The sequence below is a fragment of the Aegilops tauschii genome, chromosome 7 (assembly GCF_002575655.3).
Source record: "Aegilops tauschii subsp. strangulata cultivar AL8/78 chromosome 7, Aet v6.0, whole genome shotgun sequence".
NCBI classification, from domain to species: domain Eukaryota; kingdom Viridiplantae; phylum Streptophyta; class Magnoliopsida; order Poales; family Poaceae; genus Aegilops; species Aegilops tauschii.
The window spans coordinates 444788687-444803504 of NC_053041.3; the positions used below are offsets into that span (position 1 = coordinate 444788687).

Here is a 14818-nt window from a genome sequence, read left to right on the forward strand (position 1 = left end):
AACACCAAGGTAGTGCTAGAAAGAACTTGCTATGTCGTATGATCATGCATGCTTTACTTCTCTTCTGCTCCATTGTTGTTTGTGTGCTACTTTACTTGCTACTTGTGTGCTCCATTGATTTGCTGCTTCAACTCTTGCTCTTGTGCATTGCTAGGGCAAGTGGTATGCCGTGTTCATCGGTAAGGTCCCAGGGGTTTATAGTTCATGGGAAGAAGCCAGTGCACCAGTGGCATCGTATAGCAACAACACCCATAGAGGGTTCAAGACTAGGCAGGCAGCAGAACAAGCTTACTTCGAGTTGGTGCGAAAGCACGTCAACACTGTTGACAGTCGCAAGGTTGGAGGTGTCAAGGTGGATCGTCAGTTTGGGCTGAAGCTGAAGAACTTCATCATCTTCGCCCAGCTCATCGCCATTGCTGTGCTGTGGCATTGGTGTGCTAGGTGTGCGTAAGCTCACCAACTAGGGTACAAGGTAAGCACAACATGTACGCCGTATGCAACCAAACGCCGTGTTCATGTGCCGCTCGGGCCAATGCAGGCAACCAAACAAAGTGCACTTGGGTATTACCTAATGCAGAGACACCAGATGCAGGCAACCAAACAACTGGCAGATGGCGTATTAGGGCCTGTTTTTGCTAAACCAGGCTGGTTTGAGAAGTGTATGCGATGCAGCCCTGTAGCAAACGACAACCAAACACGCCCTTAGTGAAGGAGGTACCTGCCCAGCCCTGCACACATTTAGTGAAGGATTGATATCAGTAAGCTGGGGTTGTTGTTGAGAAGAGCATCTTTAGAGTTTGTGATTATGATGAGACCAGCAGTATGGTCATGAGGAGGGCGGGCCCATATGCGTGGGGGCAGAAATGATGAACACTACATGGAAAGAAAAGAAAGCAACCGAGTGTCCGGAGCCAAATCTCATCCTGACTTCTCTCTTTTCTTTTGATTTGAGCCTTTTGGTTACCTGGATGGATGCACACTGTGAGCCAAAAGCATCTTCACCAACTGACTAGATGTGGTTAACTCAGTGCCTAGCCCTACCGACTTCACTTCACTTCACTTCACTCTGCAGTGCTTTGCCTGTCAGTCACCTGCTCCTTGCTCTACATGGAAACGGATTACCACCATAGCCGTGGGGTACATGTAGTGGACTAGCTGATAATATAACTAGGAAAGTGCGCAGTCCTACATATGCAGTCAACATCCAGTAGAGTGACTGGAGCAGTTGTTATCTTACCACAGATTCACAGGTCTCCTGTTGCCTTAATTGCCTAGAAAAGAGGGTAGGTCTCCTGTTGCCTTGCCTTGCCTTGCATGGCATTATTATATGCCTGTTTCTGCCGTTGCCGGGCCATCACTACAGCTACTCTTCCAGCACTAGTTAAACAAATACCTGTCGTGCTAATGACTAACCCCCGCGGCCTTCTTCCTCCCGGCTAAATGAATTCATCGCCATGAGTGCTTCCCCACTTCTGCACCACCATCGCCATAACATCCTATACTCCCCCCATCCAGCTTCCTGATCAAACGAGACTTGAGAGAGGCAAAGGAACAGAGGGCTAGTCCGAATGGTGGAAGCGGTGGGGACTTACCCGAGAAGAGGCGCCGCCGCTGACACGGGGATGCGCGTCGCTCCGGAGGAGGTGCAGATGGGGGAGACATTCATCTTATCTGAAACCATCAAGGTCAGTTTATTATCCATCAAATTTTCTTTAGAACTAACTCGACGCCCAAATAAATAGCACCAAATTAAGCATTTGGAACAGATATTGCTTGGGCATTTTCATATCAACAACAACCTCTCTATGCAGGATCTCATGACGCTGCGGTCGCAACTGTATTCTGCAGCTGAGTATTTCGAACTAGCCTACATGCAGGAAGACGGAAAGCAGGCGTATGTCCATATACCCATTGCTTCCTCCCGTATGCTGCTGCACAAGATCATCTAGCTAATCAGCAGCAAGCTTCCACGCTTTTGCAATTTGTGCCTGGTTCGCTCATTTTTTATTTATGTGTATGCATATGGGCACAGGGTGGTGAGCAATCTTAAGGAGTACGCCGTGAAGGCCCTCGTCAACACTGTAGACCACCTAGGGTCCATATCCTTCAAAGTCTCCAGCCTTGTCGGTCAAAGGTTCGACGAGGTGGCCGAAGCCAATCTGCGGGTCTCCTGCATCCAGCAGGTTTTAGTTAGTGCCTCCCAAGTTCAGCAGTAATATCCTTGTAATATGCTTTCGGATTAACTAACGAGGTGGTTGGTTTCAGAGAACTCAAGCGAGCCAAGCATGCATGAATAAAGAAGGCCTGACGCAGCAATCTTTGGTGATCACCGCTCCAAAGTATCACAAGAGGTACATCTTACCAGGTAAGTAAGTAGCCATAAGATATCTTGGTGCCTTTCCTGTGACTCTGTTTTCTAGCTTGTCGGCACATTCAAGATGCAAGACAAGCGAGTAAGAGTCAACCTGGGGGAGACATCTTGATCCCTTGCACACGTGATTTCAGCAGGAAATGATTCAATTCCCGATGCTGTGCCCAACTTCAGCGAGATGAATAAGGTCAAGAACAGGACTACGCAGATGCATCCGGCCTTCAGTGGTAAGGATCTGCAATCCATGAAAAATGGCCGACATGTATTGGATATATATCTTAAACTCGATTTTGACCTGAAATGCCTACATGTTGGCAGCAACACCCGCAGCTCAAACAAAAAGCAAAGACAAGCAAGCTTCATTCAGGTCAGTTTCACTTTGCAAACCACAAAAATCAGCTTGGGTTTCTTACTTTGCCGCTGAGTCGCCAAACTGAAAGTTACCATTTGCAGCAAGCTCCGGTCGATAGCCCGTGCACCTTCCCAGCGTGCACGTTCATCCTCTCCAGCGCAGCATACTCGCTTCGTGCCACCTTCTGATACTGCAATACCCACCAAAAGAGGTATAATTGTAATAAGTCCAATCAACAACTGATGGTGGTATAGCAGTAAATTTTCTCAATTAATTAAATATATACTGATGTTCTGTAGCCAATTTTGTTTCGGTGAAACAGATAAAAGATCGGATTCACCAATTTCTTCGACAACTCCACTCACAAGGTCTGGGTCACTCTCAAAGAAGCCATCCTTGCTCAAGACATCAAGTGTCAGGGTCCAGGTAACTCAAGCTGGCTTGTGAACATAAGATTATCAGGAATGATATGCCTTACAGCACTGACACAATATTTCATGTTGCTGAAAATGCAGACAACTTCAGATCCCAAGAGATTGGCACCGCTGCGGTCATATGCTGACAGATACAAAGACGATCCCAAGGAAAACGAGCAGACTCCAAAGAAGAGCAAGAAGTTCCTCAAGTCGCTGCTCAGTAGGCGCAAGTCAAAGAAAGAAGAACCACTGCCCTGCTACTTCGATGACTACTGACTCCTGACACCAGATGGCACCACCCAGTTTCTGAATACTTCTGCTTCAGTCTTTCCCTGGCAAAGTCTTGATATAAATATCATCACTGTATAGCAACATAGTTACAGGTCGTCAATGTTAATAATATAAGCGCAAGACGGGAGTTCCAGGAAGATGTCCCCACTCCCCTTATCCGGTTTCCCCACTTTTTGTTGTGTGTTATGCATCATGACTTGGCCGTTGTGGTCACTCTCTCGATAATCTTGGCAATCAGCAGTATACAGAAACTTGGAATATGTTGTACTGAGCAGCAATCAGGAAGTAGCGCTTCAGCAATCTGATCTTAGTGGTCAGGTAGCGTTCAAGTATTTTGTCATCACTTTGGTGTATGTACCACGGAGTATAATGCTGCCAACACGTAGCAGCTCTCCTCTGCAGTAAATTACTTCGCCTGAAACAGTAGCCACACGAAGTATAGTACAACTCTGGTTGCATAAGTCCATAAAAAATGTTCTTCTCTATCTTCTATGTGAATTTATGATACACAAAACGCACAGCTAGAGAGAGAATGCCAATCGAACAACATGATGTGCCAAATCTGATTGGACAGTAGCTAGAACATGCCATGCAGAGAAATACTGTCATTTTTTCTTACTATCTGGAATACAAAACATGCTATAATTTCTAGTTGTCAGCTCAACCGGCTATGAGCTACATTAGGAGGAAGTCTGGAGTTGTTTCTAATTTCGTATACAAGTTTGCAATTTGGACTTGTTTTTCGCATAGACTTGGTATGACTTGTTGATAAAAGGCTAAAATTCCTTGATTTGTTTTAACAAGAATTCTGAACTTCTGATTAGCTGTATTAAATTGAATACACCATAAAAGGTTCAGGACTAGCATTCCAGATAGTGCTCTGAAGAGCATAAATGATACAGTCAAAAGGCATTTCCTAGGTTATCTAATACTCCCTCCGTCCCCTCAAGCTTAGTACAACTTTGTACTAAAGCTAGTACAAAGTTGAGACAATTATTTTGGGACGGAGGGAGTAGCTTGCAAGAATACGCTTGCAGCACTGGAGCTTCACCAGTAAGTTGATGAAAGACTGAGTTCAGAAACAACAATTCATTTTATGTTCAAGGGACCTTGGAACCAGTTATCTCTATCATATACTACTAGCTTTAGAAACAACAGCCCTAGCAACTAACAGTCCATATGTCTGGCATCGGATCATCATCTAACAAAAAGGACAACACTATGGAAAAAAGGACAAATGATCAGGAAGGTGGTAGCACTTGAGCTCAAATTCTTCAACACAATGCTCACAGAGCCACCTGATTATAAAAGCACATAACAAGAATATATTTATCATCGCTAGTTGCTGCTTAACCTATCTGACCAAGTGCATCTTATCGACTACAAATTGCAATACTACTCCTTTATAGACCCTAAAGACACCAAGGAAGGCGAACGACCATGGTGAAACTCTAGGATGGGAGGGGATGATAAGGAAGCAATTCTTACCGAGAGAAGGCCAAGTTGCAGGGAGGATATGGGAGGCGGTAGGGGCTGAGGCGCCGTCGGCGGTGGCCAGGCTCTGCTGGGACAGCGTCGGCGAACAAGGCGAGGCAGTGGAGGTTGAGTGGGCAGAGGAGGCAGGCGCCTCTCGGACGGGGAAGAGAGATTACAGTTTACGGACGGGGATAAAAGGGTTTGGCGAGTAATTCTGAGGTTTGCTCGGTTCAATACTGGCACACCAAATGGGTCTCAAGACTTGCCTGCCAAACGAGGCCTAAACCAAGTGTGAATCATAGCAATTCAAAGTGTTCCACTCAGCATTTATACACGCTTAAGGAAAATAAAGCTTCGTGACGGGAATAACTTATCTGCATTCGTACACCAAACTAGCCTCACAAGACTTCCAACTTCAAGCCAAAAACCAAAACAAAGAAGAAAAGCTACATGGATGTGCCACCATTCACTATACTGCTAGTATCATACCAAGAGCTTACTGTGTATTTACACTTCGATAACTACTCAAGCTTACAGCAAGGAAAAAGGTGCCAAGAAAGAAGCAAATTTATGTACCGACAAAGATCACCCACGGCGCTTGCTGAGGCGCCACGAGTTGGGCTCGTTGTATCTGTCGTACAGAGGCTCAATCCTCTCCTGGCGCTTCCGCTTGCTCATCTTTGTCGAATCCATGGATCTGTAGAACCTCGGTGCCAGCTCGACGAGCCACGCTGGGTTGATGGCTGTCACCTCCCTCATGTACTCTTTTGTGGTCATGACAATCTCATTGTAAATCACCCACTCTGGCTGCTGATGAAAGAGGGCGCTGCTTGGGTGGATATACACCTGCTGATGATCGGCAAGTGTCCTGTATCCTCCCTGGGGATCCTTCTTGGCAGAGTTGAAGAAGAAGCCTGCGGCGATGGCTCTCCTTACCTTGGTGAGATCGTTGCCGGCAGAGACAACGTCAAGCCGATACCTGTCCATGATCTCCAGGAGCTGCTTCCTCACATCCTGTGCCCTCCTTAGTGATGTTATCTGGAGAAAATTCTCGAAGCACCATGGCCCTGAAAACTGCTTTGCCTTCCACGCCTGATACACAGTGAGTAACGTGATGTGATCCCCTTCTGGCTGGAAAAAGTTGCCCCTCTTCCGATCTGCCTGATCTTGTTTTTCCCTTGGCCGGTAGAATATATTGCCAGTTTGGATCATTGCAATGATAGTCACTATTTCATCACTGCATCCGAGGTCCACACTAGCAAGGAGCATTTTTGAAAGTGGCGGTTCTTGTGGAAACTCAGCCATCTTTCTCCCCAGCTTGGTAAGCAGGCCTTCTTCATCCAAGGCACCAAGGCTGTACAGCTGTTCCATAGCAGAGATAAGCGCTTGAGGTGCTGGAGGGTCCATGAAGTCGAATGACACTAGTTCATTTATCCCCATTGCCTTCATATTAAGAACCGTCCACCCCAGGTTAATCCTCTGAATTTCTGGAATAGTCGTGGCGGGCATTTCATTACGATAGGCGCTCTCAGTGTACAGACGGTAACACTTGCCTGGGCCCGTACGCCCAGCACGTCCTGCTCTTTGTTTAGCTGATGCCTGTGAGATCGGAGTGATAACCAGTGAATCCAGTCCTCGTTTCGGATTATACACATTGAGTTTTGCAAAGCCTGGATCAACAACATAGTATATCCCATCTATCGTAATAGATGCTTCGGCTATGTTGGTGGCCACAATCACCTTCCTCTTCCCAAGAGGAGCAGGTTCAAAAATCTTTGATTGCATTTCAGTTGGAAGAGCACTGTAAACTGGATTGACTAGCAACTCTGGTACATCGTTACCCAGCACCTTCATCCTCTCATGAAGAGAGTTACAGGCCTGATCAATCTCTTCCTGGCCAGTCAAGAACAAGAGGATATCACCTTCGGGTTGACTCAGATGGATCTGCAATACTGTGATCAATGCAGCATCCATGTAATCGCTCTCTGGCTCCTTTGCATATAGTATCTCCACGGGAAACGTTCTCCCTGGAATCGTGAAAATGTTGCAATTAAAAAAATATCTAGAGAATTTCTCTGCATCAAGAGTGGCGGAAGTGACAATTAACTTGAGATCAGTTCTCCGCCTAATGAGCTGCTTCAGCAAGCCAAAGAGAATGTCTGTATAGATGGTCCTCTCATGTGCCTCATCAAGCATGACCACAGAATAACAAGAGAGGTTCTTGTCTACCATAATCTCCCGTAGGAGCATGCCGTCTGTCATGTACTTAATGACCGTATCAGGTCCAGTTCGATCGTCAAAGCGTATAGAATAACCAACTTCCTCTCCCAATGGACAACCAAACTCCTCTGCTACCCGCTTTGCAACAGACTGCGCAGCAACCCTGCGAGGCTGCGTACACGCAATTTTCCCACCTTCAGTATAGCCTGCCTCAGCAAGGTACTGAGTAACCTGCGTAGTTTTCCCTGACCCTGTCTCCCCGATAACAACCAAAACTTGATGGTGATGTAGAGCTTTGATAAGCTCATTCTTCAGCCGGTAAATGGGAAGGTGCTGCCTCTGCTCCTGTATTGGAAGGCTCGACCTCTTCCCAAATGTTCCTGTCTTCCCATAAGCCTGTTTCTTCCAGTCCGGCATGCTCTGTGCTGATAAGCCGGCGCCCCTCATTTCCTGTGCAAGGCACCGCCCACCTGCATCAGGTAAAGGATCCTCCCACTGCCGATTCAGATCCTTGGGGATGGAATCAAGCAATGCTCTCTGCTCCTGGCTACGGATATCACGCCGCTCCTTGACAAGCGCAGTCTGCAGTGCCGCCACTCGGCTCAGTGACCCCTCAGGGTTCTTGGAAATCCTCACCGGGGACAAGTCAATCGAGGACCGGCCCTGTCCAGATAAGAACGGCGGCTCATCTTCGTTAAGCTCAATCTCGAGCTCCTCCTCCACTTCTTCTTCTTCCTGGTAATGTATCCCCCAATCATCATCATCGAACGCAGGGCAGTCTCTCACATTCAGTGCCCCCGAAGCAATCAGCTGCTTCAGTTCCCATCTCTCCGGGGAGCTCATTCGCCTGACCGGCCTTCGTGGTGCAGGCCGAGCACCGTCCTCCTCAATCACAATTCCAGACAGCCCAATCCTCTTCCCAGAGGTTCCGGCAGGATCAGCAGATCGATTCGCCCTCCGAACAGCGTCCTGACCATCGCGCCGTGGTGGCGGGAGTGCCCTTCCAGTTTCCTGATCGATGTCCGCCATCGACAATTCCAGATTGCCCCACTGCACGGACACGACCTTGACAAACACCTCCTGGCCGCGCTTCACGGAGGCGGGCATCCGGGAGGTGTGGACTAGCCCCTCGCGGCCGCGCGCCCCGTCGAGGCGGACGAAGCACCCGGCGTCCACCACCCGGATGACCGTCCCGTGGCACACCTGGTGAAGCTCCGGACCCCCGGCCCCATCCTCCTCCTCCTCCTCCTCCTTGTCATCAGGGCTCCTGGTGCCGGTACTGAGGCCATCGGCGGTGGGGTTTCGGGGGGCGGGGGCGGGGGCGGGGGCGGGGGCGGGAGCGGGAGCGGGAGCGGCGTCGGGGATGGCGTGGATGACGGTGTGGAGGGTGCGGGCGAGGTAGTCCGGCACCACGAAGTCGTGGTCCTTGAGCTTGGCGTCGAACTCAGCGACGGAGGGGGAGGCGCGGCCGAGGTGGACGATGAACTCGGCGACGTTGCGTTGGACGTCGCCGAGGTGGGCCTCCAGCTCCGAGGAGACCTTGGAGACGAGGGATAGATAGGTGAGCCTTCGGATCCCTTCGCTCACCGCGTCGGCCGGGCTCGCCTTCGTCATGGGTGCGCGGGCGCGGGCGCGGGCGCCGGCGGTGGGTGTTCGCGCCGCGGCGAGAGAAAGAGGATTCGTCAGAGTCAGCGCAGATGCGTTGTTGCTCGAGTATAATGTACATTTATTAGGGCCCAAATCATATACGGCTCGGAGGCGAAGTCGGTTTCTCAAGTCAAGGCGGTTTCGTGTCGAGTTCTTTTTTTTTAATGAAGCCACGTTTTATTCATCGAAAATACCAGAGTCTGTGGGGGTAGAGATTTGGTCGTGGGGTTGAATCATTGTATATAGCCATGCCCTTTTAAACATAAAATTACATGTAAAATTTGCTGCCCTGGTTCTAATTCCAGAGATAACTGAGGCATAACGGCCTCGGCTATCCTTTGCAATATCACTTGCCACATGTTTATCAACAAAACTCTGAATCTTCAAATACCTAAATCTTCTGCCAGAGATGCCTTCGCAGTACGTGATCGCTTTCAGTATAGCGGCTTCCTATAATTCCAATATGATGAGAGAAGAGCTTCTCAGAATTTTTTTAAACTGGTCAAGACACACCGCAAGAGCACACCTCCTCATGCTCGAGTTTGAAACGCATGCGTCGACATGGATTTTTGCAAACCCCGTCGAAGGAGCCCTAGGTCGGGTGGTCCTTCCTGTTGCAGTTGGGTGCACGCCTCTGTTAGTGACCGTTGGGCGCGAATTTGGTGAAGATGGTTCCACGCGCACCTTTTGTGAATAGTAAATTTGAAAAAATGTTAAAAAATAAAAAAATCTTGTAATATACATAGTCAACCGGTATACTCACGTATAAAGTTTCACGAAGAAATCACATCGTGGTAATCTGTGCAAAAATGACAAAATCGAAGCTATATTAAAAAACACGGTTTGATGAATAGTATTGTCACAATTGTAGTTTCTACACTAAGAATATCATGGGTGTTAATACATCACGAAACTTCACACATGAGTAGAATGGTCGACTAAGTTTCATACCATGAAATTTCAAAATTTTCTAAAAAAAATCAGTATTTTTTATGAATTTACTATTCACGTGGGTGCGCATGCAACCATGCCCACCTTTGTACTTTCGATTTATTTTTTGCTAATTATAAATTATGGAGAATTGCTCTTCATCACTATTCTGGAAGTTCAACGTTAACGAGACCACGTCAGATAATTCACAACAAAAATTGTTGCTTGATACCATCTACCTACTTGGTGACAAGTGAAGATTAAACTTGAGGATGCTTATATAATTGGCGTATCTATAATTTTGGCATGTTCATGCTACTTTTATATCAATTTTATATAATTTGACACCTTTTTATACTATTTGATTGGACTAACCTATTAATTCAGTGTTCAATGTCACTTGTTTTATGTTTGTTTCTAAAAATCACATAATTGTTATTTTCCAAAGCCCCCCAAAAATATAAATATATATGTCACGCAAAGGGATCATCAGAGGACTAGAGGGGCCCAAAGAAGCACCTGGGCGGTGCCCCAAGCCTTTTATTCCTCGTAAATACAATCTCGTTCATTTCTTTTTAGTTCTTTAATATTATGAATTTTAATTTCTTTGCAAACAAAAATCATTGCCAAACACTCGATACATTAATTATTGTAACTAGCAAAGCTGGTGGGATAGACAAACTCGCTAGTCTAAGTTGAGGACTAAGAGAAGTTTCTTGGTTTTGTGCAAGACTAAGAGAAGAAGCATATGCAGCTGAAGCAACGGGCCCATATGTGATGGCTGAAGGATGACAATAGGAACATTAAGTATCTGGAGTCGGTAGCCTCGGCGAGGAAGAAAACTAACAGAATAAAAGAGTTGAGGAAGGAGGATGGATCGGTGGTAGAGGCAGGCGAGGAGATGACTAACTATGTGTGCTCGTTTTTTCAGGACCTTTTCTCAGCAACATCTAATCCTCATCGATTGCCGGAACTCCTTGAGAAGGTGCAGCCGCGGGTTACTGAGGCCATGAATAACATCTTGCTTGCTGAATTCACTCCCGAGAAGTAAAGGCGGCACTGGACCATATCGACGATCTAAAGGCCCCGGGACCGGATGGCATGCCGTCGATTGTGTTTAAAAGGCATTGGCATTTTATGGGGGGCCAAGTAGTGGATGAGGTGATGCGAGTGTTGAATGGAGGAGACATGCCTGAAGGGTGGAACGATACTCATGTGGTCCTAATCCCCAAGGTAAAGAATCCACAGAGAATAAAGGATCTTCGGCCAATCAGTTTATGCAATGTTCTGTACAAGCTAGTCTCCAAAGTGATAGCCAATAGACTAAAGATGATTCTCCCATTGCTGATTTCTGACAACCAGAGCGCGTTTGTTCCGGGAAGATTGATAACGAATAATGTACTTATCGCTTATGAGCTCTCTCACTATGTCATGAATAAGAAGAGTGGGAAGGATGGGTACACGGCGGTGAAGGCCGACATGAGCAAGGCATATGACCGGGTAGAATGGTGCTTCCTTGAGGCGATGATGTGCAAAATGGGCTTTAGGAGGGAGTGGGTGGACTTAATCATGAAATGCGTCAGAACGGTCCGGTTCCAGATCATAGTTAACGGGGAGCTGACACACCAATTCTGCCCATCGAGAGGTTTGCGCCAGGGGGATCCGGCATTCCCTTATCTGTTTGTAATATGTGCTGAGGGGCTGTCAGCCTTGCTTCATGATGCAGAACAACGAGGGAGGATAAGTGGGATCAAGGTGTGCCCGAGAGCACCATGCGTATCCCACTTGTTCTTTGCTGATGACTCTATGTTATTGATGAAGGCGAAGCAATAGGAGGCCGAGGCATTACACGATATATTACAGCTGTATGAAGAATGCTCGGGTCAGTGCATCAATGTAGAGAAGTCAGCCCTCATGTTCGGTCCCAACACGGAGGATGGAGTTAAAGAGAGCATCAAGAACACACTCAATATAAGGAGTGAAAATTGAAATGAGAAGTACCTTGGGCTCCCTGTACATGTGGGTCGCTCTAGGAGGAAGACTTTTGCATGCATAAAAAAGAACATGTGCGGGAGGGTCTATGGCTGGCAGGAGAGGCTACTAGCAAAAGAGAGTAAGGAGGTGCTTGTTAAAGGTGTAGCACAGGCGATCCCTAATTACGCAATGTCATGTTTTGATCTGACTAAAACCTTCTGCGGCGAACTGAACACATTGTTGGGCAAGTTCTGGTGGAGTCAACAAGACAAACAAAACCCGATGCACTGGCTAAGCTGGGACAAGCTTACTCAACCCAAAGCAATGGGAGGCTTAGGATTCGGGGATATGCATAGTTTCAATATAGCTATGCTCTCAAGGCAGGGCTGGAGATTGATCCAAAACCCTGAGAGTTTGTGTGCTAGAGTTCTCAAAGCCCGGTACTTCCCACATAGTAGTGCACTTGAGGCGATAGCTCATGACGGCATCTCATATGCTTGGCGCAGCATCCTACATGGGCTCAATCTTGTGAAACAAGGCTACATATGGCGGATTGGGGATGGGGCTACAATGGATATTTGGAACGACCCATGGCTGCCGAGGGCCTGGTCGAGACGGGTCATTACGCCGAGGGGGGCGAGCTTGCTGACTAGGGTTGAGGAGCTTATAAGCCCGGTTACCGGACAGTGGGATGGAGAGCTAGTGCGGGACACTTTTTGTGAAGTAGATGCCTGGCATATCTTGCAAATCCCTTTGAGGGATGGAGTGGACGATTTCATCGCCTGGCACTTTGATAGTAAGGGGAACCACTCGGTAAAAAGCGCTTATAAGCTGCATGTCGAACTGTGCAAGCAGGAGCACAATGGGGCACCGGGAACGAGTTCAGCTGATGGTGGGAGACTGGATGCAACGACTGATCAGTCCTGGAAAAGGATATGTGCCGTGCCCACGGAAGCTTCAGATGTTTGTCTGGCGGCTGCGCCATGAATCGCTGGTTGTATGTGCAAATTTGATGAGGAGGGGCCTCAAGTTAGACCAGTCGAAGTGCTTCTTCTGCGGTAGAGCCGAGGAAGATGGAGCGCATCTGTTCATAAAATGTAAGCACGTCAAGCAAGCCTGGAGGGAGTTGGGCATGGAGGAGGAGAGAAGCAGACTAGAGGAATTCACAAGTGTGCACGCCATGTTGGATGCCCTGTGGGGCTTTTCTGAAAAGAAACGGGTGCTTGTTATCACTTTGTGGTGGCAGTGGTGGAATATTAGAAACGAGATCAGAGAAGGGGAGCTGGCGCCAGGGGTCACTGAAACTATAAGAAGGGTGAGATGCGGCGCTTTGGAGTATGCGGAAAGATTTGTGCCTAAGAAGAAGGATAGACAGGAGGGGAAATGGCGGCCACCCAGTGCAGACGAGCTCAAAGTTAACCTCGGCGGAGCTTTCATACCTGGCAGTAGTTTCTGCGGGTGGGGCGCTGTGATTCGGGACTCCACAGGACACATCATTGCGGCTAGAGCAGGTCGACATGAGCAAAATGCGGATGCCTTTGGAGCGGAAATTCAGGCTATGGCTGGAGCCGTCGCCCTTGCGGCTGACATTGGTGCTGTCCGGGTTATATTCGAGACCAACTCCCAGTTGTTGGCCGAGGCGCTTGACGTACGCAAGACTGACTCGTCGCCCTATGCTGTCGTCATTGAAGACATTAAGCTCCAGCTAAAGCTCTGGTTTGCAAGACATAGGTACGCGCATGCAGACGAAGTGAGAATACCGTAGCACATGAGTTGGGCCAGATTGGTCGTATGTGTTTGCCTGATATATGTATGCAGTGGGAAAATGATGTACCGCCCTCAATGGCTGCTTGTGCGTTGGGCGATTTGCCCGCGCACCGTTAATCTATAAAGCTTTGCTTTGCTTTAAAAAAATCATCCTATCGGATCACGGGTTCCGGCAAAACCCTCAAGGTTTGAACTCTGGGGTGCGCGCGAAGTTCTTTCCTCCCTACCAATCCGCGTCCTAACTGGCTAAGATCTCAAGAACAAACTCGACGAACTCACCACACAAAAGACACAAGATTTATACTGGTTCGGGCCACCGTTGTGGTGTAATACCCTACTCCAGTGTGGTGGTGGTGGATTGCCTCTTGGGCTGATGATGAACAGTACAAGGGGAAGAACAACCTCCTGAGGTTGAGGTGTTCTTGTGCTTAGTGAACTTGTGGGTGTGTGTGGATGGAAGATGGAATCGATCCCCCTGCTACGGTGGCTAGTTCTACTTATATAGGCCCTGGTCCTCTCCCCAAATATTGAGCGGGAAGGGAGCCAACAACGGCCAATTTGAAAGGGGACAATGAGTACAACTTATCCTGACAAAAGCGGTCTTCGCCTGCGAAAGGCTCTGGTGGTGACGCCGCCTTGGGCTCCATGGTGACCTCCATCCTGCTGTCCTGCTGGTCTTGGTCTTGTTGCACTGATATGGAAACCTTTGCTTGATGCCTCGGTACTCTGCGCCTGCGCTTGCTCCCTTAGCACCAAAGAGGAAACAAGGACACTCCGCGTGCTGGCGCCCACCTGGCGCCCGTCTGATCTTGATCGTCATGGCTCACGTCACGAGAACCTCGTGAGGTTTGCCCTGCCTTGATCTCTCCGCTCCTCGCTAGGCAACCTGGTGAGGCCGCTCCCGAGGAGGTCTTGTGTCGTCCGCCTCGCGAGGGTCTTGAATGCCTTGTTGATGAAGATGGGCCGTACAGGCCCGCTAGCACAGCCACGCCGCGGGCCGCAGATAGGAAAGTCTGGGGACCCCCGTTCCCAGAACGCCGACAGTAGCCCCCGGGCCCAAGGCGCGCTCGGGCTTGGCTTCGAGGCGAAGCCAAAGGTCAAGTACGGAGCGTCGGGGGCCCCAAAAGCCTGCGGCCTCAGTCGACGCGTGGCGGTTGATTGGACGTGGGCGTCTCCGCTTCCCCACGCTGCCTCGGCAACTGCCCGACTTGACAAAAGGCTGGCGCGGACAACGCTTACCTTCACTGCTCCCCTTCGCCTTGCTCCAGATCCCCTTTCTTGCGCCCTGCCTCTGAAATCCTCAGATCTGCTTCCATCTTCTTCTGCATCAGCGACTAATGGCGCCGCGCAAGGTCAAGACTTCCGCATCGCCGG

The 14818-nt window shown here is 48.7% G+C and overlaps 3 protein-coding genes and 1 long non-coding RNA gene across 8 annotated transcripts; 2 read left to right on the forward strand and 2 right to left on the reverse strand.

The window, feature by feature from the left end:
• The first annotated feature begins 1347 nt into the window (after positions 1 to 1347).
• LOC109732674 (putative protein ABIL2) lies at positions 1348 to 3759 on the forward strand. 4 transcript variants are annotated; one of them, XM_040394027.3, is made up of 9 exons: positions 1348 to 1685; positions 1812 to 1894; positions 2033 to 2183; positions 2266 to 2365; positions 2509 to 2598; positions 2690 to 2738; positions 2825 to 2934; positions 3046 to 3149; positions 3239 to 3759. In XM_040394027.3, the coding sequence occupies exons 1-9, from the start codon at positions 1569 to 1571 to the stop codon at positions 3413 to 3415; spliced, it is 981 nt and encodes a 326-aa protein (XP_040249961.1). In that variant the 5' UTR covers positions 1348 to 1568; the 3' UTR covers positions 3416 to 3759. The 4 variants fall into 4 exon arrangements, with proteins under 4 accessions (XP_040249961.1, XP_020147447.1, XP_040249963.1 ...); XM_020291858.4 differs by having other exon boundaries at positions 1349 to 1685; positions 2506 to 2598; XM_040394029.3 differs by having other exon boundaries at positions 1349 to 1685; positions 2506 to 2598; positions 2702 to 2738.
• LOC120967784 (uncharacterized) lies at positions 1592 to 2913 on the reverse strand. 2 transcript variants are annotated; one of them, XR_012189172.1, is made up of 4 exons: positions 2785 to 2913; positions 2363 to 2675; positions 1800 to 2170; positions 1592 to 1671 (listed from the first exon to the last, which is right to left on the reverse strand). It is a non-coding gene; the product is annotated as an uncharacterized lncRNA (long non-coding RNA). The 2 variants fall into 2 exon arrangements; XR_005761504.3 differs by having other exon boundaries at positions 2363 to 2606; positions 2785 to 2912.
• A 1411-nt stretch (positions 3760 to 5170) lies between the features above and the next one.
• Positions 5171 to 8916, reverse strand: LOC109732673 (probable pre-mRNA-splicing factor ATP-dependent RNA helicase DEAH5). Its single transcript, XM_020291855.4, has one exon. It carries the CDS (start codon positions 8738 to 8740, stop codon positions 5492 to 5494), a length of 3249 nt encoding a protein of 1082 aa, XP_020147444.1. The 5' UTR covers positions 8741 to 8916; the 3' UTR covers positions 5171 to 5491.
• Positions 8917 to 12539: 3623 nt separating this feature from the next.
• LOC141027245 (uncharacterized) lies at positions 12540 to 13442 on the forward strand. The gene has a single exon (XM_073504233.1). The coding sequence runs from the start codon at positions 12540 to 12542 to the stop codon at positions 13440 to 13442; it is 903 nt and encodes a 300-aa protein (XP_073360334.1).
• The last annotated feature ends 1376 nt before the right edge of the window (positions 13443 to 14818 follow it).

Bases quoted from the DNA above. Each gene is read 5' to 3' on its own strand.
- LOC109732673 (XM_020291855.4), bottom strand. From the start codon at position 8,740: ATGACGAAGGCGAGCCCGGCCGACGCGGTGAGCGAAGGGATCCGAAGG.
- LOC109732674 (XM_020291858.4), top strand. From the start codon at position 1,569: ATGGTGGAAGCGGTGGGGACTTACCCGAGAAGAGGCGCCGCCGCTGAC. The intron at 2,739-2,824 runs GTCAGTTTCACT...TACCATTTGCAG, and splicing joins GACAAGCAAGCTTCATTCAG to CAAGCTCCGGTCGATAGCCC. The intron at 2,935-3,045 runs GTATAATTGTAA...TCGGTGAAACAG, and splicing joins TGCAATACCCACCAAAAGAG to ATAAAAGATCGGATTCACCA.
- LOC141027245 (XM_073504233.1), top strand. From the start codon at position 12,540: ATGGGGCACCGGGAACGAGTTCAGCTGATGGTGGGAGACTGGATGCAA.